This window comes from Equus caballus, chromosome 10, assembly GCF_041296265.1.
Source record: "Equus caballus isolate H_3958 breed thoroughbred chromosome 10, TB-T2T, whole genome shotgun sequence".
NCBI lineage: Eukaryota > Metazoa > Chordata > Mammalia > Perissodactyla > Equidae > Equus > Equus caballus.
This window is the reverse complement of record NC_091693.1, coordinates 28,155,267-28,177,108: the sequence shown is the minus strand read 5'-3', so window position 1 is coordinate 28,177,108 and position 21,842 is coordinate 28,155,267. Positions and strand designations below refer to the sequence as shown.

The window sequence follows — 21,842 nt, the reverse complement described above, 5'->3', positions numbered from 1 at the left end:
AAGTAAATGGAGCTATTCCCATTGCAGTACTGTCTGCTACTCCGTGTTAAAGCTCATGGGGGCCTCAGGAGGGCTGAGATGATCTTGAGCCCTGAGGTTCAAGGATGAAATTCCTCATGCTTATGAGGCATGAAGTGGGAGGAACCGTACTTATACTGCCCAAGGGAGAAGTCAGAGAGGAACAGGCAATGGAAGCTCACAAGCCCACGTTTTTCCTTTGCATGCAGGGAATCAGATCCCCAAGCCTGAGGTCATCTCCCTGTTGGAGCAAGGAGAAGAGCCATGGTCAGTGGAGCAAGCATATCCTCAAAGCACTTGTCCAGGTGAGAGCAGGCTCCAGGAGGGAGTGAGGAACTTTCCCCCCAGCCCTCCTTGTTTGAGAAATGGGCTGAGGCCAGGAGGAGTTACCCTCCTCAGGGACCTTCACAATTTCCTCTAAGAGCTTTATCCCTTGTATGACTCTTTTGCTGCTCTTGATCTAGAGCAAAGATGCCCATCCTATTAACAAGGTAACAGTTTTTGTATGCTACACTTTCGCTCCTCACTATCCACTCTCCTGATGCCTCTCATATTCTCTGCTGTCCCCTTCTCTAAGATGACTTCTTGTTCACTTACCTGCTTTTTAATTATTCCTTAATTCCTTTATTGCCAAATTTGTAGCCTGTAGCCACAGATTCTTTTAAAAAATAGGTTTTTTATATAGGTAATATATTCGCATGTTCAGAAAACTCAAAGTTACATAAAATGTGTAAGCTGAAAAATCTTTTTTATACTCCTTGCCCTTATCCACCTTATTCTTAACCACCCCCCACACACACAGAGTGGAGACGCACACACACACACAGCACACACATACACACAGTGCACACAGGTAACCATTTATCTTTTACTTTTAATTTTTGGGATATTTTCTTAGTGGTTGCCCTGGGGATTATAATTAACATCTTAATTATAACAGTCTAGTTTGGATAAATACCAATTTAATTTTGATAGTATACAGAAACTTTGATTCTGTATAGCTCTGTTCTCCGTTTATGCTGTTATTGTCACAAATTACATCTAGACATTGTGTGTCCCTCAACATAGATTTATACTTATTGCTTTATTTAGTTGTCTTTTAAATCAGGAAAAAAAAGAGTTACAAACAAAAAAAATGCGTTTATACAGTCTTGTTATATTTACCTATGTAGTTATCTTTAATGGTATTCTGTATATCTAGTTACTGTCTAGTGTCCTTTCATTTCAACCTAACAACTCCCTTAAGCATTTCTTATAAGGCAGGTTTGCTAGCAGCAAACTCTCTCAGGTTTTGTTTATCTGGGAATGTCTTGATTTCTCCTTCATTTTTTTTTTTTAAGATTTTATTTTTTCCTTTTTCTCCCCAAAGCCCCCCAGTACATAGTTGTGTATTCTTTGTTGTGGGTCCTTCTAGTTGTGGTATGTGGGATGCTGCCTCAGCGTGGCTTGATGAGCAGTGCCATGTCCGCGCCCAGGATTCGAACCAACGAAACACTGGGCCACCTGCAGCAGAGCGCACGAACTTAACCACTTGGCCACGGGGCCAGCCCCGATTTCTCCTTCATTTTTGAAGGATGGTTTTGCCAGATATAGAATTTGTGATTGACAGTTTTCTTCTTTCTGGCCTCTATGGTTTCTGATGAGAAACAAGCTGTTAGTCTTTTGGTGAAGTTCCCTTGCATGTGATGAGTTGCTTCTCTCTTGCTGCTTTCGGGATTCTCTCTTGGCTTTGGCTTTTGACAGCTTAATTGTGATGTGTATGCATGTGGCTGTCTAGATTCCCAGGAATATGTCAGAACTTTTCAAACCCCCATGGACATTTCGCTCTTCAGCTTTTTCCTTTCATCTTTTTGGTTTGTGTGTTGTTCACCCCAACTGTTTTCCATCATCTCAGACAGCAGCAAATTTAAAACATTGCCTGTAAATGTTTGACAAATACCTGCTCCTTAGAGGCTTTTAGCACTGTGCGAGTGCCCAACAAGCCTTTTGAGTAGGATCTTGCAGGGAACCACTAAGCAGGTCCAGTAATGACTGTTCTTTGCGAATGAGGCTTTGAAAAAGCTCCAAGCTTTGTCAGCTCCCTCTAGCACCAGAAATATGGGCTGTTATTTTCCAAGGATTTTGCTGAGTTAGGGAGCCAGGGATAGAACTAGGGTAAGTTAAAATGCCACAAAGCTCACTGTTCTTACTTAAATTAAGCTGTTTTTTTAAAATAGACTCTCCCTAGGTTGCTGCAAGGCTTTGGTTAATTTATAGAATTCTGGAAAAATAGATTCTGACAGTTTTCACATCTTTTTGGTTTTATGGAGCAGTGAAATTTCAGAGGTCCTTGTTTTGCCATTTTCACTGACCTCTTGCTCCAGGTGATCACTTTCAGTAATTTCTGTTATATGTTTCCAGAGTTTCTTTATGCAACTACAAGGATTTAGGAATATGTAGTTACTTTTCACCTTTCCAAAAGTAGATTAGGGTACATACTGTTCTGGTTGTTCTGGTAAATCCTTGCTGGTTTTAACAGTGTACTCTTCTGAAATCCTGAAGGTGGACATCTTCCCATTCATTCTAATGAAGTGGGGCTTTTGTGGATTCTAACCAGTTGCCCCCTATTCAGATGTGAAACCTTCCTCCAGAGGCTCATGAATTCCTGTAATTTTAACTCTCCCACCTCAGTGCTGACTATTCTAAGTCACCATCCTGAGCCCTGTGATTCTGCCACCTCCAACCTTACTCTTCCACCATCCTGCAAATCATCTCAACTGTCTCCTTGTTTTTGATAGAACCAAGAATCTTGTCTCTTCCTTCTAGATTATGTTTCCCCATCTTCCTGGTGTATATCCCTGGTACCAGGCTTCCATGAGTCCCCAAAGCTGAAAATTGAGAAGTTATCTTGATTTCCTGCTCTTTCCTCTCCAAGAAGTAGTCTTTCTTCTAATTCTTGAGATGTTCTTCCTTTGAAATGTCAGCTATATCATTCAGCTTTTACCAACCTCACTCTCAGGTTCCCTTGCTCATAAACTTCCAGCTTAAATTGATGAGTAAATTCTTGTTATTAGCTAACTCAAGTGTTATTTCTAGATTTATCTCCCTGAAATCTCCCATTATGAGATCTCTGTCAGTAAACCTGCCTTGATTAGAATTGCCTTTTTGGGGCCAGCCCAGTGTCGCAGCAATTAAGTTTGCACGTTCTGCTTTGGCGGCCTGGGGTTTGCCGGTTTGGATCCCGGGCATGGACCTACACACCGCATGTCAAGCACAATTGTGGCAAGCATCCCACATATAAAGAAGAGGACGATGGGCATGGATGTTAGCTCAGGGCCTGTCTTCCTCAGCAAAAAGAGGAAGATTGGCAGCAGATGTTAGCTCAGGGCTAATCTTTCAAAAAAGAATTGCCTTTTAAATAACTCTGACCAGATTTGAAGACCTTCCAGTTTTTTCTATTATTTTTCTCATTTTCTGACTAGTTCTGCAGTTTACTCAGCTGGCATCTATCATGTCCTGTTTACATATCAGTCACATTACGCATGCCTTTGCTCAGACTAGCAGTCTGTCTGCATTCAAGCCATGTTTGAAGGCTTACTTCATGTCGTTTCTTTTGTGTGAACCCTTCCTTGATTGCTTCCGTCAGTGCTGATCTCCTTTTCCCACCTTCCAGCCACTTAGCATCTACAGCCTCAGTGGTATATTGTGTATATTGTTCATAACTGTTTGGTATGTCCTCTCATCAGATAGATTCTAACTTCCAGCTGGGAGACTGTACTTTCTTGTCTCTGGTGCTGGACTATTCAGGCCACAAGTACTGAGTGAGTATAAAGTTGGACAAGAATTGTTCATTTGATCAGTGAGTTGGTCAGCTACCATTTTTTAAAGTTTCTACTGGAAGGATTCAAAAGCTATATGAAGATCATTCCCTAACTTCTAGGAGCTAATCTTGAAATTGGTAATAAATGCCAGTTCTTGAGCTGAATAGAGCCTTTGTTGTAAGGGACTTGGGTAGTAAAATGGGCAAATGGTGTATAGTGAAGAGAGAAAAACCTAGAGAAAGAGGACAAGGGTCTAGGTCTTGTTGAGTCCTGGGGCTTTAGACCCTGTAGTAGGCTGAATAATGACCCCCTTCCTCCCAAGTGTTCCCCATCCTAATCCCTGGAACTTGTGAATATGCTACTTTATATGACAAAAGGGACTTTTAAGATGTGAAGAAATTAAGGATCTTGAGATGGAGAGTTCACTTTTGGATTATCTAGGTGGGCCCATTGTAATCACAAGGTCCTTAAGAGTGAGGCAGAAGCGTCCGAGACACAGAGAGGAGATGTGATTGACAGAAGCAGAGATTGGAGTGATATGCTTTGAAGACAGAGGAAGGAGCAACAAGCCAAAGCATGCAGGCAGCTTCCAGAAGCAGGAAAAGGCGAGGATACTGATCTTCCCTAGAGCTTCCAGAGGGAAGCTACCTTGATTTTAGCTTGGTGAAAACTATTTGGACTTCTGACTTCCAGAGCTGTAAGATAATTTGTGTTATTTTAAGCCACTGCAGGTGTTGTGATTTGTTATAGCAGTAATAGAAAACTAATACAGACTTCTTCAGTTGTTGGAGGACTGCTCCTTCAGCAGGTAGCTTCCATATATTGAATTTGCCAGTCATTTCATGTATTCACAATCTCACTTAATCATCAGAAAAGTCCTCTAAGGATAGTGGCAGAGCCAATGTTTAAATACAGATTATCAGGCTATAATTCCTGTGTCTGTTTCATCACAATATGCTGTCTTTCAAGTCTGTCTCTTGTGTCATTGCTCTACAATTGATTCTCTAGTCATTAGAACAATTGTAACTTTAGAGGTATCCTAAAACCATGATAATTTTTTGCCCTTTGGGGTGATGAATTTTGTGTCATTGACTGAACTTTGTGGAATAGGAAGTAATGTGAATGCCTGTTATCCTAGAAAACATCCTGGCATGAAGGCTCTGTTGGTGATACTTTCCCTTAACCCACCTCCTCCTTTTCCTGGCAGGTTTCAAAATAGGGGAGCAAGAAGGATTTTATAACAGAAATGCATTAGGACAATTTAATAATTTAAACAGTGGTTGCTCATCTATCTTTTAAGCCATTGAATATTTCTTATTTTTCACCTTAATAGCACTCAGTGTGTCCTTTTGTCAGGGATCCCCAGACCAGCCTGAGCTTCAGTGATTCACTAGAGGAACTCACAGAGCTCGGGAGTCATTATGCTCAGGGGGTTTATTACAGGGAGAGGATACACAGCACCATCAGCAGAGGGAAGAGATGCATGGAGCTAAGTTTAGAGGAAGCAAAGAGCAGCTGTCAGTAGTGCTTTCCCAGAGGGCATGCAGAGGACATATTTAATTCCTTCAGCAGTGAGCTGTGATGGCATGTGTGAAGAGTCATCTACTGGGAAGCTTGTCGGAGCCTAGGAGTCCAGGGTGTTTATTGGAGTTGGTCCAGGCACTGACTGCAGGTACTCCAGAACCTAGAGGAAAACAGGTCGTCACCTAAATGACACTGTTTGCACAAACTCTGTAGAGAAATTGGTACAGTGTGCTTCAGGGCCTCAAGCATGCAGAACACTTACCAGCCAAACCATTCCAAGACCTCAGTTCCTAGGAGTTGGCCACAGGCCGATCAGCAAACAGGCCTTGTTGGGAATGTGCAAAGTTTGAGCATCTCAGGCTTCCTGCATGCCCTTATTCTGGTCCTCATTTTCCTGGGAAAAACACTCCTTCCTGGGTTTTACTAGTTTTCAGGACACACTTTGTACCCTGGTTAACTGTTTTTGTTCACATTTCACTGTTCTCTCTTCCCTGTGGTGACCTTTCTCTGGGTCACGAGTCACTTGAACACAAGTTCACACTTGTCTTTTCAGTAATATGGACAACAAATCACACCTTTTCCACACTATTCTTAGAAGTTCTTTCTCTATGCTCTCATGGTTTTTTTTCTGTTTATTTCAGAATGGATGAGAATTCTTGAAAGCAAAGTGTTGATCCCAACACAGAGCATTTTTGAAGAACAATCCCATAGCATGAAGTTGGAAAGGTACATATGGGATGATCCTTGGTTCTCTAGGTTAGAAGTGTTGGGATGTAGAGACCAATTAGAAATGTACCACATGAACCAGAGTACAGCCATGAGGCAAATGGTCTTCATGCAAAAGCAAGTATTGTCTCAGAGAGGCTCTGAGTTCTGTCAACTTGGGGCAGAGTGTAACCAGAGCTTTGTCCCATCTCAGAGAGTTTCTCAAATAGAACACTTCTATAAGCCTGATACAAATGCTGAAAGCTGGAGATGTAACTCAGCCATAATGTATGCAGATAAGATTACCTGTGAAAATAATGATTATGACAAAGCCTTCTACCAGTCAGTGCAACCTATCCACCCTGCAAGGGTGCAAACTGGGGATAATCTTTTCAAATGTACTGATGCTGTTCAGTCTTTCAATCATATACTACATTTTGGTGATCATAAGGGAAGTCATACAGGAGAAAAACTCTATGAATATAAGGAATGCCATCAAATCTTTAACCAAAGCCCACCATTTAATGAACATCCAAGACTTCATATTGGAGAAAACCAGTATGATTACAAAGAATTTGAGAATATCTTTTACTTCTCGTCCTTTATGGAACATCAAAAAGTTGGTACTATAGAGAAAGCTTATAAATACAATGAATGGGAGAAAGTCTTTGGGTATGACTCATTCCTTACTCAACATACAAGCACTTACACTGCAGAGAAACCCTATGAATATAATGAATGTGGGACATCTTTCATCTGGAGCTCTTACCTTATCCAACATAAGAAAACTCATACCGGAGAGAAACCCTATGAATGTGATAAATGTGGGAAAGTTTTTAGGAATCGTTCAGCCCTTACTAAACATGAACGGACTCACACTGGAATAAAACCCTACGAATGTAATAAATGTGGGAAAGCCTTCAGCTGGAATTCTCATCTTATTGTACATAAGAGAATTCATACAGGAGAGAAACCTTATGTATGTAATGAATGTGGGAAATCTTTCAACTGGAACTCTCATCTCATTGGACATCAGAGAACTCACACTGGAGAGAAACCTTTTGAATGTACTGAATGTGGAAAATCTTTCAGCTGGAGCTCCCATCTTATTGCCCATATGAGAATGCATACTGGAGAGAAGCCCTTTAAATGTGATGAATGTGAAAAGGCTTTTAGGGATTACTCAGCCCTGAGTAAACATGAAAGAACTCACTCTGGAGCAAAACCATATAAATGTACTGAATGTGGAAAATCTTTCAGCTGGAGTTCCCATCTTATTGCTCATCAGAGAACTCACACAGGAGAGAAACCCTATAACTGTCAGGAATGTGGCAAAGCATTCAGAGAACGCTCAGCTCTCACTAAACACGAAATAATTCATTCTGGAATTAAGCCTTATGAATGTAATAAATGTGGAAAATCTTGCAGTCAGATGGCTCACCTTGTTAGACATCAAAGGACTCATACTGGAGAAAAGCCCTATGAATGCAATAAATGTGGAAAATCCTTCAGCCAGAGCTGTCACCTTGTTGCTCATCGGAGAATTCACACTGGTGAGAAACCCTATAAATGTAATCAATGTGAAAGATCCTTTAACTGTAGCTCTCACCTTATTGCACACCGGAGAACTCATACGGGAGAGAAACCATATAGATGTAATGAATGTGGGAAAGCATTTAATGAGAGTTCTTCCCTTATTGTACATCTGAGAAATCATACTGGAGAAAAACCCTACAAATGTAATCATTGTGAGAAAGCTTTCTGTAAGAATTCTTCTCTTATTATTCATCAGAGAATGCATAGTGGAGAGAAACGCTTTATATGCAGCGACTGCGGAAAAGCCTTTAGTGGTCACTCAGCCCTACTTCAACACCAGAGAAATCACAGTGAAGAGAAACTCTGTGAATTGAATTGATGAGAGACTTTTCTTTTGTTGTACATTTGATAATACATTGAAGGAAATCTCTATCAGTATAATCAAGAGAAATTTATTAGTAAGAGTTTAGTAGGACTTCTCCCCTTATTATTGAATAGAAAATATCTTCTTAGAAGAAACCTGTGAATGAAAAGAATAGGGAAAAGCTTTCAGCAGTTATGTAGCCCTTATTTAACAACAAATTATTACAGTGAAGAAAACTTGAAACTCCCCTCATGGTCCACTGGGAATCCTACTTGAGTAACATGAACATGGGAAATGAGACATCTTTTAGTAAGAGATCTTGACAACTTGTGGATCAGAGGGTATAGTGAAGGGAAAAACCTTATGCTAGGAAAAGTGTTTCAACTGGAAATACACTTTTGCATCAAGCTGGAGTGTTGGATGGGAATCTTTATAATAACATTTTGTGCATAATTATGGAAATACAGATTTTGCTATTATAAGGGGAGGGTCTGAGTGCCCTTTAAGGAATAGAATATGGAATACTAAATCTGAATTTAAGAAAAAAGTAGTATTGAATGGGATATTTACTGTTGATCAAGATTAACCTTAGAAAAGATTAGTAAATGAGATTAGTAATGGTGGAAAGGTTATTGCCTAGAAGAATGAGACTGATGTTTTGAAACAAAAGGTGATACGTATTAACCCTGTGTGTCAGTGACCCTGGTTTACTCATTACTGCATTGTTGGACAATTAGTTTGTAATTTGTTTTAGGCAATCACCATAAGTTATAATTATGGACACTGCATCAATATACATAACATGAAGGAATAAGGAGGAGACAGAATTGTATATACATATCTACTATACCATCTAAAAAAATGTATATGGATAAGGACTGGAAAGACCCATGGAGAAATTAACCCAGTTAATTTGATTTTTTTTTAAGTGTCACAAACCTAGCACTTAGCGTGTACTAGGCTTTGTTTTCAGTGCTTTTCAACTATTAACTTGTTCAATCCCCTTAATTCTATGAGCTAGATACTATTATTATCCCAGTTTTACAAATAGAGAAACTGAGGCAGAGATGTTGTGAAACCTACCTAAGGACACACAGCTAGAAAGGTTTGGAGCTGGGATTGTCTCCAGAGTTCATGTTTTTAACTACTACGTTATGCTGCCTCTCCAGTGATTTTTTTCCCTAATGTTTTTTTCTTTTATTCAGTGTTTCTATAGTAGATATTTGATAATAAAAATCGAGAAATTCCTAAACAACAAGAAATAAAGTTACCTGGCTTTCTGTCCTGAAGGATTTCTGGTAACATGAGAGCTAAGATCCCTTTGGAATATGAAGTCTGGACTGGACATTCAGAACCACTGCATTTTCTGGGACCTGAGTTTGCTAGAATTTCACCACCCACAACCCTGAGGATTACAGCATAGCAGGGGCTGGGGGACTCACTGGAGGTTTGGGCAAGTCTGAGGAATGCCCTTCATGGGTTTAGAATGCCTCTCAGGGGGCAGAGGGCAAGAGACACTACTGCACATGGGAGCACCTTTTCTCAAGGTCTCCCTTGAATTCAGTGTTTATATTTTCTTTATATTCTACAGATGAAAAGATTGCTTGATAGAAGGGAGGATTCAGAAGGGAATCTAGTCCATCACATAAGAGTGAGGAAGTCTCTCTGAGTGCTCACAGGGGGAAGGGAGCGAGAGGGGTAGGAGGACTTTGGACGCTTCTCTCCAGTTCACACGTATTTCCTGTATTTCCCTAAACAAGGGCTATAATTAGGGGCAACAATCCTTCCTGGATAGGCTTCAAGGGTATTGGTTAGAAATCTAGGTACAAAAGATTCATCAGGTTCTCGAGGGGTCCATAACTCCCCTAGTGGTTGAGAACCAGTGGCCTACTCATATCATGGGAAGGCTGTGTTCACCATGTGACTCCTGTGGCTGGAGCTCAAATAGGTATGTAGTATCTGATTCCCTACTTTTCAGGGCTTAATGCATAGTCATCACCCAATAAATGTTGCAGGAGTAAATTAGTTGAATGGATTTCTGATGTGATTTGTGCCAAAACCCTTGGAGAGAATAGAGTTAGCAGTATTAGCGCTGTAAGAGAAAGCGGCCTAATGTATCAAGTCATACTGCCAGTATACAGATACTGTATTTTAATACCCAAAGACACACATTGAGTGAATCCAGAGTCTCTGATTTAGGGACTCAGGGATTTCATAAATCATACACAATATTCCACAAGCATCCTGGTAAGTTATTCTATAACTATATATTACCAAGCCTAATATCTCTTAAGAACTGTTTCTAAAAGGGCCTGCTGTGGCGCAGTTCACATCACGAGTTGAGAAAATCCCAGACTTCTTCCTCTTGGAAGGATTCCCTGCCCCTTCATCCCCTATCATACACAGCCTTTATACACAATGTGCCCTTGATGTCCACAACTCCCAGGTCCCCTCTTAGCTTGCTATTCTACATTGACATGGCTCAGGTCATTGTCCTTTTTGACCTCACCTTCCACCCCTCTCCAACTCTGAAAGTTTCTGCTGGGCCCAGTTGGAACTCTCTTTTAGCCATAAGCTCCCTTTTCACGTCCTTGCTGTGACTGAAACTTGGGTCTCCCCTGTGCCTGGGGTCTCTTACTCTTCCAACGGGTGGCTGCTTTCTCTCCTACTCTTCTCATTTGCTGCCTCTTGATTGTTGCCGTTCCCTTCTCTAAAACAGCCCCGACTCTTGACTCTCGTGGTACCAGACTATCATTTCAGGCTCACCTTGCTGCAGTCATCTATCAACAGGTCATTCATCCACATATGAAAGATTTCAGCTCCTGCCTCATTGCATATAAAATCACCCCCATCATACTTCTTCCTGATTCCACTGTCCATGTAGTTGATCTTCCTGTGTCCTGACCTCACAGTTCTTTGACCTTTCTGCTCATGGTTTTGTCAACCACTCTGCCACAACCAGGCACTCCCATTGTCATCCCTAGGACCATTCCATTACCAGTGACTGGAACCTCCACCATCTGTTTTAAGCATCTCTTCCTAAGCTAGTTGGCTATTTAGTACCAAGATTCCAACAGTGCCTTGATTGAACCTTCCCTCATGCTCAGCGCCATCAGATGACTTTGCTTCCTATTTCCCTGAGAAAATAAAAGCAATCAGCAGAGGCCTTCCAAACACCTCTCCACCTCCATCCACCTTCCAGTGCCAGTGCCTTCCTGCTTTCCAGTGCCTGTATATGACCTAGCTGGGTTGGCACCAGAGTCTGTCCCCTCTCCACTACTCAAGGACATTGCTCCAGCAAGTTCCCCTATCTTGCATCAGCTGCTTTTCTCTGTTTACTGGATTATTCCCATCAACATGCAAACATGCTTAAAAAAAAAAAAAAGAAAGAAAACTCTTGATACCACATGCCCTTCTAGCTCCTTCATTTCTCTGCTTTGTTTTAGAAAGCAAAACTTCTCAAGAGTTGTCTGTTCTTGCTGTCTCCACTTCCTTTCCATTTTTACTTGAACCTGCTTCAAACCTACCTCCTGGCTACCAGATGACTTCCACATTGCTAAATCCAGTGGTCAACTGTTTTTGCTTCTTGTCAGCAGCATTTCATTTATTTTTGGTGAGGAAGGTTGGCCTTGAGCTAACATCTATGCCCATCTTCCTCTATTTTTTTGTATGTGGGACACTGCCACAGCATGGCTTGGTGAGTAGGTCTGCACCTGGAATCTGAATCTGAGAACCCAGACCCCTGAAGTAGAGCATGATGAACTTCACTATTGCGACTGGGATGGCCCCAGAAGCATTTTAGATAACAGATCATTTCCTCCATGAAACATGTTCTTCACCTGGCTTTCAGGACTTGCCTCCTGCTTCTGGCCTTCCTTTCAGGCCTCCTTTGGTGTTTCCTCCCACCTGCATTACCTCTTACAGTCAGGCGGCCCATTTCCTATCTGCTCACACTCTCGATCTCATCCAGTCTCAAGCCTTTAAACATCACTGGTATGCTGATAACTTTCCTTTTAAGGCTAGTTTGATGAGTTTTGAAAAAAAGGTCTACATCCTTTTAACCAGCACTACAATCAAAATAGAATATTTTCACTTCTTCAAAAAGTTCCTTCATGTCTATTTGCAGTTAATTCCACCTACCTGTCTGCTTTGTCACTACGTATTAGAATTTTTTCGAGTTTTATACAGACTCATACAGATTCTCTTCCTCCACTATCTTTTGTATCCCAATTCTTAGCTTAACATAATGTTTTTTGAGGCTCATCTGTGTTGCAGCATGATCAGTAGATTACTCCTTTTTCCGCTGAGTAGTGCTCCATGATGTGGATGTGCTCTGTTAGTCATCCTGTTCACCTCTTGATGGACATTGTTTCCAGTTCTTGGCTGCTGTAAACATAGCTACCATGGACATTCTTCTACAAGGCTTGTTGTGTATACAAGTTTCCCGTTATCTTGGATAAAAACCTGGGGGTAGAAGAACTGGGTTGTATGGTAAGTGTAGTTTAACTTCCTAAGACTGTCTATGGGCCTTTTAATCTGACATTTTTAATCTTTTACATCCCAGGAAATTTCTGTTGTTTTTTAATATTTCATCCTTTCCATTTAAAAAAGTTTCTGTTTTTAGGCCACTGTTATTCAGATGTTAGCATGTCTGTCATTTGTATTTCTTAACTTTTATGTTTCTAATTCCTTTTCCTTTCTTATTTTTGTCTGATCATTTCCTCAGCTGCTCTTCCAGTTTGCTAACTTCTCAGCTGTCCATTTGTCTACTTATTTCCTCTATTGTGTCTTCATTTCAACAATTGTTTTACATACTGAATATTTCCACTTGGTTCTTTTATTCGTTATTCTCGTTTCCTATTGCTAATACCATGCCTTGTCTCTTTAAATGTATTTAATAGACTATTTAAAAATTTTGGCCCATCTGTTCTAATATATCTCCTTCTAATGGAATCTGTAATCCAATGTGTTGTTTTTTTCCTTCTGAAAGAGTTATGCTAAGAAAATTGCTTCTTACCTTGGCCAGAGACTGCATTTCCCTTGGGGTCATGGGCTGCTCCATCAGTTGTTATGCATACATGTGACAGGATCAGTTCCTGGTCCCTATAAACCCCATTAGTTCAGGGATGGGGGAATGGATCCTGGGATGGGGAGGTTGAAGCATCAGAAGGCCAGACAATGACTCTTCATCCCACAAGATAACTCCTTGGAATATTATTCATCAGCCCAGGGCTTTGAGGAGGCAGGGTGGAGAAACATATGCCTGAGATAAGAGGCATATGTTTCTCCGCCTGTTTCCCTGCTACGTCTAAGCACAGGCTACTGCCCTGCTTGACTGCACTCCCCAGGAAGCCTGGGTTACTGCAGCTGTGGGGAGAGACTGTTGTTCCAAGACAAAGGCAAGGGAGAAGCAACAGCAAACTCCAGAAGTTCCTTTTCTATTTTATTCTTACAGCTGAGCTGTGCTGCCTCCTGTCCCAGCCACCCAGCCCAGCACACTAGTTCAAATCAAGTATCAACCCAGGTCTTTCCAACAGTTTCTGGTATTCCCTGATGTGGGTTTATCTCAAGTACGACCTGTGGTTGAGCTGGCTTGTAGGAACCAGAGTTGGAATCTCAGTTGTGAATCTTGAGTGGATTGTCTCAACATGAAGTCTGTGGAAAGGTCTTGAGACCACATCTCTTATCCTGTCAACATCTCCACAGGGGCAGCACACAACACAGGCAGCTCCAAGGCCAACAGGCCCTATTTAAAATGGTGGACCTCCCATCCTTGGTTCCCTTACCCATACTACTCCTGTAGTTTACACATTCATAACACACATCAGCTTCAAGCACACTGTACAGTCAACTTACTATTTCCTTTTATTGCCTGTCTTACTCTTAACTAGACACAAGCTCCACGAGGGGAGGGTTTTCATTGTTTAGTGCAGTACCCAGGACCTGGAAGAGTGCCTGACACACAGCAGGTTCTCAACAACTATCTGTTGGATAAATGGCCAAAACAGCATTAGGGTTATTCCCAAAGCACCAAACTCAGACTCTAAACACCCTCCCATGTTATCATGACAATGGAAGAGTTCTAATAGACTCCAGGGAGGGCAACCCAGACCAAAGGGAAGATCTTGGGGGTGGATCTGTGCAGAGCATATAGACGGGACAATGGGTGAGATTGATCTGGGGTTTGGATGATTGGAAAGACAAGCCTCCATGCTTAAGAACTTCCTGGGTGCTGTGCTTGCTCCATTTTACTTACTGGAGGTTCCTGTCCAGTGAAAAAACTGGCTGGACTAGGAGGCCGTGAACTCATTCTTTTGGAGCTTGGAGTAAACTGGGTGGGGACTGCCAAATGGCCACTTAGTGCCTCAGTGGATCTTCCAGTGCCTCACCACTGCCAGGGGGTGTAAACACCCCAAATAGAGGGTAGAGAGATCTTCCACAATTGACATTTTATGTAAATGCAGGCAAGTCTTTTAAGGTCATGATATAAACAGCCCAGTTACTCACAATCATCCTAACTCTAGAGATCCTCATTTCCAGTACACTTATGGGACTAAGCTCATTCAGACATAAGTTGCGTATGTACTAGCTATTACAGAGCATAACCCACTTCACCATTAGAAACAGTGAAAGGGATATGGGGCTGGGGGAAGGGTAGTGATTGCCACGCTCTTTCAGAAATCAGCTCTGAGGACAGTGATGACGCATAGGTGATGCCACTGGGCACTGACTGCACTTCACGGCTGCAACTTGGGGAAAGTTACACATGCAGAACAGAAACAGGTGAATCTGAAGTGTGGATGACTACATTTGTGTCACCATGACAGGGAAAGAGTGCACTGGAAAACAGCGCATGTGCTTGTTCGTTCGTTTGTGCATTTAGCAAACCCTCCTGGAGGGGCTGATGTATGTGGAGCCCTGGGCTGGGCTCTGTGATGCCCTCAAGGAGCCACAGTCCCACAGGTGAGGTATTGGGTACATCACTGAGGACAGGGCAGATGTCGGGGCCAGAACAGGGCATGAACAGGTGTGGTAGGAACGCCAATGAAGGCAGCAGACAGACCGGGGATAAGGGAGGGCCTTCTGGGGAGATAAAACCACTCCTATTTCTGTCCATGGCCAGAAAATGGCAATGAAACCAACAGCCATTTCCTTTGCTCTGGGATTTTTCTTTGAGAGAGGAAAAGAAAACACACACGCCTTTCAGTTCAGAACAGGAGACTCAAGGTTTTGTTCAACAAAAAGTGAAAAGCACACATCTACATTTTGGACACTCTGCTATCAAAGCAGCAAAGGGTGGGTGGCCCTAAGCAGGAGAACAAAGAGAAAGTTGGGGAGACAGACTGGGAGCAAGAGACAGAAGAGGTAACGTGGGGCAGGGAGAGGGAGGTCATGCAGCAAGCTGTCCCTGGCTTGAGAACCCACGCAGCCAGCTTTGGTTCCAGCCTGTCACGGAGACTCCTCCTTCATCAGCCCCACAGTCAGCCCACATGATGCGGTCTTGCTTCCTCACAGCTCTCCCTCCCTCCTCCGGCTACTCTACAGGCCACTGCCTTCCCTCCACCCCATTCTATGTCAGCAGGAACCACTAGGAGGGTGGCTGCTCCTTCTCAGTATGGCATAGACAGGGTTCATCCTTTTGTTCATCCCTTCAACAAATGTTTACAGAATGCCTCCTATGTGCCAGGCATTGTGTGAGGCCCTGCGACACAGCAGTAACAAAATATCACCTTTGCTTTCATGCAGCCGAGTTTGGTGAGGGTAGTCAAACAAACAAACAAAACATATATATATATATATATATACATATATATATATTTAAAGTGATAAGTACTCTGAAGAGAAATGAAATAGAATATTAAGGAAAGAGATGGAGCCATGAGAATGGAAAAAAGGAAGTAAAATACACGAAGATGAGATTCCACAGAAAAACTGTTCCTTAAAGAGACAGGCATTAGCAGAACATGCAAAGTGCAGGTTAGCAGTGAGAATGCAAGACCAGGAGTGCTATCGTCAATAGAGAATGGGACATTGACTTAAGAGAGGAGCCTCGTGTCTCTGAGGCTGAAGGCGTGTGTGAAAGAGATGATGGTGGTGAAACAGAAAGAACTGAAAGCCTCTGAGGTGGCCCCACAAAAGGGGCTGGCCGCATCCTCAGAATGGGGGGCTCTGAAGAGAATGTCCAGACCTGAATGTCTGAAGACCCTGCCTCAGAAGCAACATTTGAAGAGATAATGGCTGGAAATTTCTCCAGAGGAAAGACATCAAATCAGCTATAGAAACAAATCAAAGAAACTCCTCCCCCCCGCCAGTAGATCATAGACAAGCTGCTAAAAACCAATGCGATCACCTTGAAAAGAGCCAAAGAAAAAAGACCCATGAACTTCAAAGAAACAGCTATATGAATGCTAACAATGGAAGCCAGTGGCAATGGATGATAGAGCTCGGGTGCTGAAAGAAAATAAATGCCTCAACATCACTAATCATTAGGGAGATACAAATCAAAACTACAATGAGATATCACCTCACACCTGTCAGAATGGCTATAATTAACAAGACAAAAAAACAACAGAATCATCCCACTTGCAACCACATGGATGGACCTTGAGGGTATTATGTTCAGCGAAATAAGCCAGACAAAGAAAGACAAGACAAAGACAAACACGGTATGATTTAACTCATATGTGGAAGATAAACACAAGGATAAGGAGAACAGATTAGTGGTTACCAGAGGGGAAGGGGGGGAGCAAAAGGGGTAAAGGGGCACATATATATGGTGATGCAAAAAACTAGAATATTAGGGGTGAGCAAGATGCAGTCTATACAGAAACTGATATATAATAATGTACACCTGAAATTTCACAATGTTATAAACCAATATGACCTCAATAATTTAAATAAATGAATGCCAACTTCATAATCTTTACCCATCAAAACTATCCTTCAAAAGTGAAGATGAAAGACATTCAGATGCATCAAAGTGACGGAATTTTTACCAGTGGACCAGCACTAAAATAAATACTTTAGGCAAAGGACAATCGTTCAAGACAGAAACATGAAAACTCAGGGGCATGAAGAGGAAAAACTGATGATCTTATAATATTTGCTGGGGCTGACGCTTCCCCTTCTTGTCACTTGGGTGTCAACTCCCAGGTTATATCCGAGACATTCCCTGACCTCCCAGCCAACACAGGCTTCTCACTTTCAGTCTCATCACCCTTTTTCCTTGTAGCAGATGTCACTATGTAACATCGCTTTGTTCATTTTTTCCTTCTTTATTGTCCACTCCTTCTCCCACCACCACACACTGGGCTGTGAGCTGCGGGGGGTTGGGACCTCACTGGTCCTGTTCATGCTGGGTCCCTAGTGCCCAGCACAGCACCTGTAGCACAGTGAGTGTTTGGAACATACCAGTGTGTGTGTGTGTGGCAGGGGTTGGGGGGAGGTATTTGACTGTGCTTCCCGGCAGCCTGACCTCATCAGGTGGGGAAACCATGGGTTTCTCCTGGGTCTCCTGACCATGGAGAAGACACTGTAGGGTTGACTGTGAGGTGGTGGCCACAGGGAGAAGTGCTTTGCAGTGGTAAGCAGATGGCCAAAGACCCCACTATGTGGGAAGACTAGTCAGGGTGCTCAACCATAGAATGGGGGGGGGGGAGGGGGCAGGATCAAGGAGTCAGTTAATTCAGAGAAGCAACGAATGAGCCTTACCTTGTGGACAGATGAAAGAAGTAGAAGGGGAATGTGGGCAGAGTTTGAGTTACACAGGTCAGGGTTCATCCCAGCCTCCTCTGCAGGTGACACTCTGTCTACCCTTGCAACGGGCCTGCCTTGTGGTGTCACAGAGACAAAATCCCTTTACAGATGGAGTAAGCAGAATTTAATGGGGAGCACCTGTGCTCAAGGTGGGTCCTCTTGGTGGGAAGAACTGGAGAGGAATCTAGAGAGGTATTTGTGCCCCGAGGGAGGATCCCTAGGTAGAGAATTGGGGTCCTGAATCACAGGAAACCTGCTCAGATTTTCCAGTGAGAAATCACCAAGTTTGGTCATGCTTCCCAAATTCCTGATCCTAAAAGTCACTAGGGGGCTTCTTAAAAATACAGACCGCTCTGGGCCAGTCCCGTGGCTGAGTGGTGAAGTTCACGAGCTCTGCTTCGGTGGCCCAGGGTTTCACCAGTTTGGATCCTGGGCGTGGACCTAGCACCACTCATCAGGCCATGCTGAGGTGGCATCCCATATAGCACAACGAGAGGCACTCAACTAGAATATACAACAATGTACTGGGGGGGCTTTTGGGAGAAGAAGAAGAAAAAAAAGATTGGCAACAGATGTTAGCCCAGGTGCCCAGCTTAAAAAAAAAACACAGACCCCTGGCCCCAACCCAGATCCACTAGACCCAGAAATCTATATTTTCAACAAATGCTCTGGAGCTTCTTGTCATCCTGGGAGCAGACGTCCTGTGGGGTCTGACACAGTTTACACCACAAAGGAAAGAAGCCAGCTGGGCCGGGGCCCAAGCAAGGCTGCCAGGGCTCAAACCAAGCCCCATGCCATGATGATACAAGGAGAAGAAGGTGGTAGTGGAGGCTTCATGTGGTCTCGAGAGGCACTCCCAAGATCCTCCTCCAGGGGCTTTGGATGTGAGAGGTGACAGTGTTGAACTTTACCTCTCAGCTCCTGGAAAACAGCAACAGTTAAATCTGTCCAACCTTTTGTGCTCTGGGAAATGGCTTACTGCAAAGGACCACTCTTCCCAACAGGACAGGTAAGACTCTCGATGACCCCCTTTTTTACGTAGGATAAGGCCAGATACAGACTGTCCACATTCCGTTGTCTCATAAATGATTTCCTAAACTGTTTGTCCACACTGATCAATCAGAACAGAAGGCTGTTGACTTCATTAAACTTTAGTTAAGCTTCTTCCCTCCCCCAAAACCCCTGACCTCTGACTCGCTCCTTAGGTTAAACAAGTATTAAAGGCCCCTTTCAAGAGATCTCCTGCCCCTCTGCCCCGCTCCACACCTGGTTCTTTCCAGCCTTATTTACTCCCCTCTGTGACCTGTGAGATGCCTGCAGATCCTACTGTCAGAGTGTTCTTCTATTGCAACAGTCCCTCTCCTTACTGCAAAAGTCTTTCCTTACGTAAGACTGACTTTTGTGGTTTTTTGGTAGATGTTGGCCCCAGGTCCTGGTTCTGGGTCTGGTCAGAACACAGTAGGACCCTGACTTCTCATAAGGTCTGCGGAACTGCCCGCAACCATGCACGAAGGCCGTGTTTCTGTATTGGGATGATACTTTCGGGGCACTGGGAACCACCCAGCAGCTTTAACCAGGAAGGACAGAAAATGCTTTTTTAAAAACAAACAAAGCGTAAAAAGGTCCCTCTGGCTGCTGCGTGACTAACGGCGGCAGCCGTCTGAGCAGAAGCGCAGAGGCTGCGGAGAGAAGTGAGCACACACATCAACCCACAGATTCCGAGCCCCGAGAACTGCAGGCCGGTTTAACAGAATGGGAGCCAAGTCCCGGCGAAGTACTGCGGCCACAAGAAATCGAAGAGCGGCAGAAGGTGGTGGTCATGGCGGAGGCTCGGCTCGGACTCACATTCCCGCCAAGAACAAGGAAAACGCCTAACCTCGAGAGAAAAGGTTAAGGCACCTCGAGAAGCACCCAGCGGGTAGGGCATGCGGCGCCGTCCCCTCCCCCGGGGCCTCGCAGCCCGACCTGACCTGCCCCGCTGCGCGCGCGCCCTCCCGCCCGCCGGCCCGGTCCCGCCTCCCCTGCAAGCCCCGCTCCGGCCCCTCGCCGCTCGGGCACCGTCCAGCCTTTCCTGCCGCAGGGGCGTCTCTCCCGCCGGTCGCGCCGCGCTGCACTTTCCTGCCCTCGCGGCGCTGCGGCGAGGCGCACTCAGAGCCCACCAGCCTGGGTTTGGGCCGGCGCCGCGGGACTCGGGAGGCCTCGCTCCCGACCCCGCCCTGCTCGGAAGGGCCGCCAGGACGACCGGGGCTTGCGGCGCTGCCTGCGGCGCGGCGGCCGGTTTAGGGGTGTAGCGGACGGCTTGGAGATTTCGGTTACCGAGGAGACGCGGCTGGGCTGCGCGGCCTTCTGGGACTTGTAGTCCACCGGCCCGCGTCCTATTCGCGTCCGGAAGCGGGGCGGGCTGGGTGGGGTCTGGTGCTAGGACTGCAACTCCCAGAAGGCAGCTCGGCGTGCCCCCGACCAGTGGAAACGCGCCATGGGTGGCCCGAGCAGTGGGGAACACGTTGGAGACTGCGATGCCTTCTGGGCATTGTAGTTCATTAGCCCCGTCCTGGCGTCGTCCGGCAGCGGAGCACCAGGGAGGCTCGGACTACAACATCCAGAAGGCATCGCGGTGTGCCTCCGACCAATGGGCCCGTGGGCGGCCCGGGTTGGCAGGCCCGTTCCCTGCTCTTTCGCCGCTTCACTATTGTCCCCGGCACCGCTTGAGGTTCGTTACCGGAGGGGACTGTTCATCCCGCGGTGTCAATAAAGGCAGCTGGCTCCTGGGCAGCGGTTGTAACTCAGATCCGGGCCTTCCACCTGGCCATAAGGGCGTTGGACGTGGGTCGCTGCACCCGGGATAGCCCAGGCGGTGGTTTGCAAATATTTAAACAAGGCTGCTATATGCCAGCCGTAGACGGGATATATAACGGAGGAATACCATTTTACAAACTCACAAGAATTTCAACGTTGTAGGAAAAAACAAAATTAATCAAAACCTATCGCGGTATTTACAAACATTACCAAGCAACAAAAATGAAAATGTGAATGATTAAGAGACACAATCCTAGTTGTTCCTTCATGAGTAGAACCAGTAAGATGGAAATGTGAGTTTTCCGTAAATTAATCCATACACTTAAGAACCTCAAGACTCAATGGCTCTTTTCACTTTTTAAAAATAACAGCTTTTAAAAAGAAATGAGCCGTCAAGCCATGAAAAGACATGCAGGAACCTTATGAAACTGGCAAATAGCCATTGATGATTAAGTAGCTAGTAACTAAACTTCTTTTTTCATTTTGCAATTATTGATTATAGTTACGTTGCTCCCCCCCCCCCCCGCCCCCATTGTTAACTGTGGGGGCTTAGGCAATATGCTGATTCCCACTAGCTTCCTACAGATAACATCTGCCTGGCGCCTGGGTCACCTTGGTAATGGGTATTTGAGCTGTTTTTAGGAATTAAAACCCCTTGTCCACTTCAGGCGGGTTAAGACCACTAATCCATCAACTGGACCAGTGCAGATGTCCAATTAGGGATCTTTTGATGTCAAGAGGCTAAATCTCCTCCCTCAGATCATGCTAACGCCGTCATTTTGTGAACATGGGTCCTGTGAAGAGGCATGAAGTCTGACTGTGCTTGCGCAGATTGTCAATTACCTCACCTCTCCTCACCTCCAATCATCTATCCCCACATTTCAGACCACCTTGCCCCTATCCCATAAATATCCCTGAGTCCCTGAAGCGGATTTGAGACTCATTCTCCCCTTTCCCCTCTTGGGTGCCTTGTGATTAAATCCTCTCTCTGTTGGAATCTTGTCATCTTGGTGTTTAGCTTTCTGGGCAACAGGCAAAAACGAACCTGGTTCTTTAACAGTTATATACATATTGCTAAGTGAAAGCAGATCAGCTGAAAAGGCTACACACTGTATGAGTCCAACTATATGACATTTTGGAAAAGGCAAAACTTTTTATAGTAGGGACTATAAAAGTCCATGGTTGCCAGGGGCTGAGGGGAGGGAGGGATGACTAGATGGAGCATACAGGATTTTTAGAGCGGTGCAACTGTGCTATATGATACTATAAAGTTGGATACATGTCGTGATAACATTTGTCAAAACCCATAGAATCTATAACACCCATAATCAACCCTAATATAA

The 21,842-nt window shown here is 44.3% G+C and overlaps 1 protein-coding gene across 14 annotated transcripts in view; it reads left to right on the top strand.

Annotated features, from left to right (window-relative positions):
* ZNF606 (zinc finger protein 606) overlaps positions 1–21,842 on the top strand; it is a 50,411-nt gene that overhangs the window by 16,372 nt on the left and 12,197 nt on the right. For 9 of the 14 annotated variants that reach the window (XM_005596606.4, XM_070225048.1, XM_070225049.1 and 6 more), the window contains 2 exons: positions 228–323; positions 5,984–9,972. In XM_005596606.4, the coding sequence (XP_005596663.1) occupies positions 228–323; positions 5,984–7,962 (2,075 nt within the window). In that variant the 3' untranslated portion in view covers positions 7,963–9,972. Of the gene's footprint in view, positions 1–227; positions 324–5,257; positions 5,491–5,983; positions 9,973–13,402; positions 14,800–21,842 lie in introns of those variants that run through there. The other 5 variants (XM_070225055.1, XM_070225054.1, XM_070225056.1 and 2 more) reach the window with 4 other exon arrangements.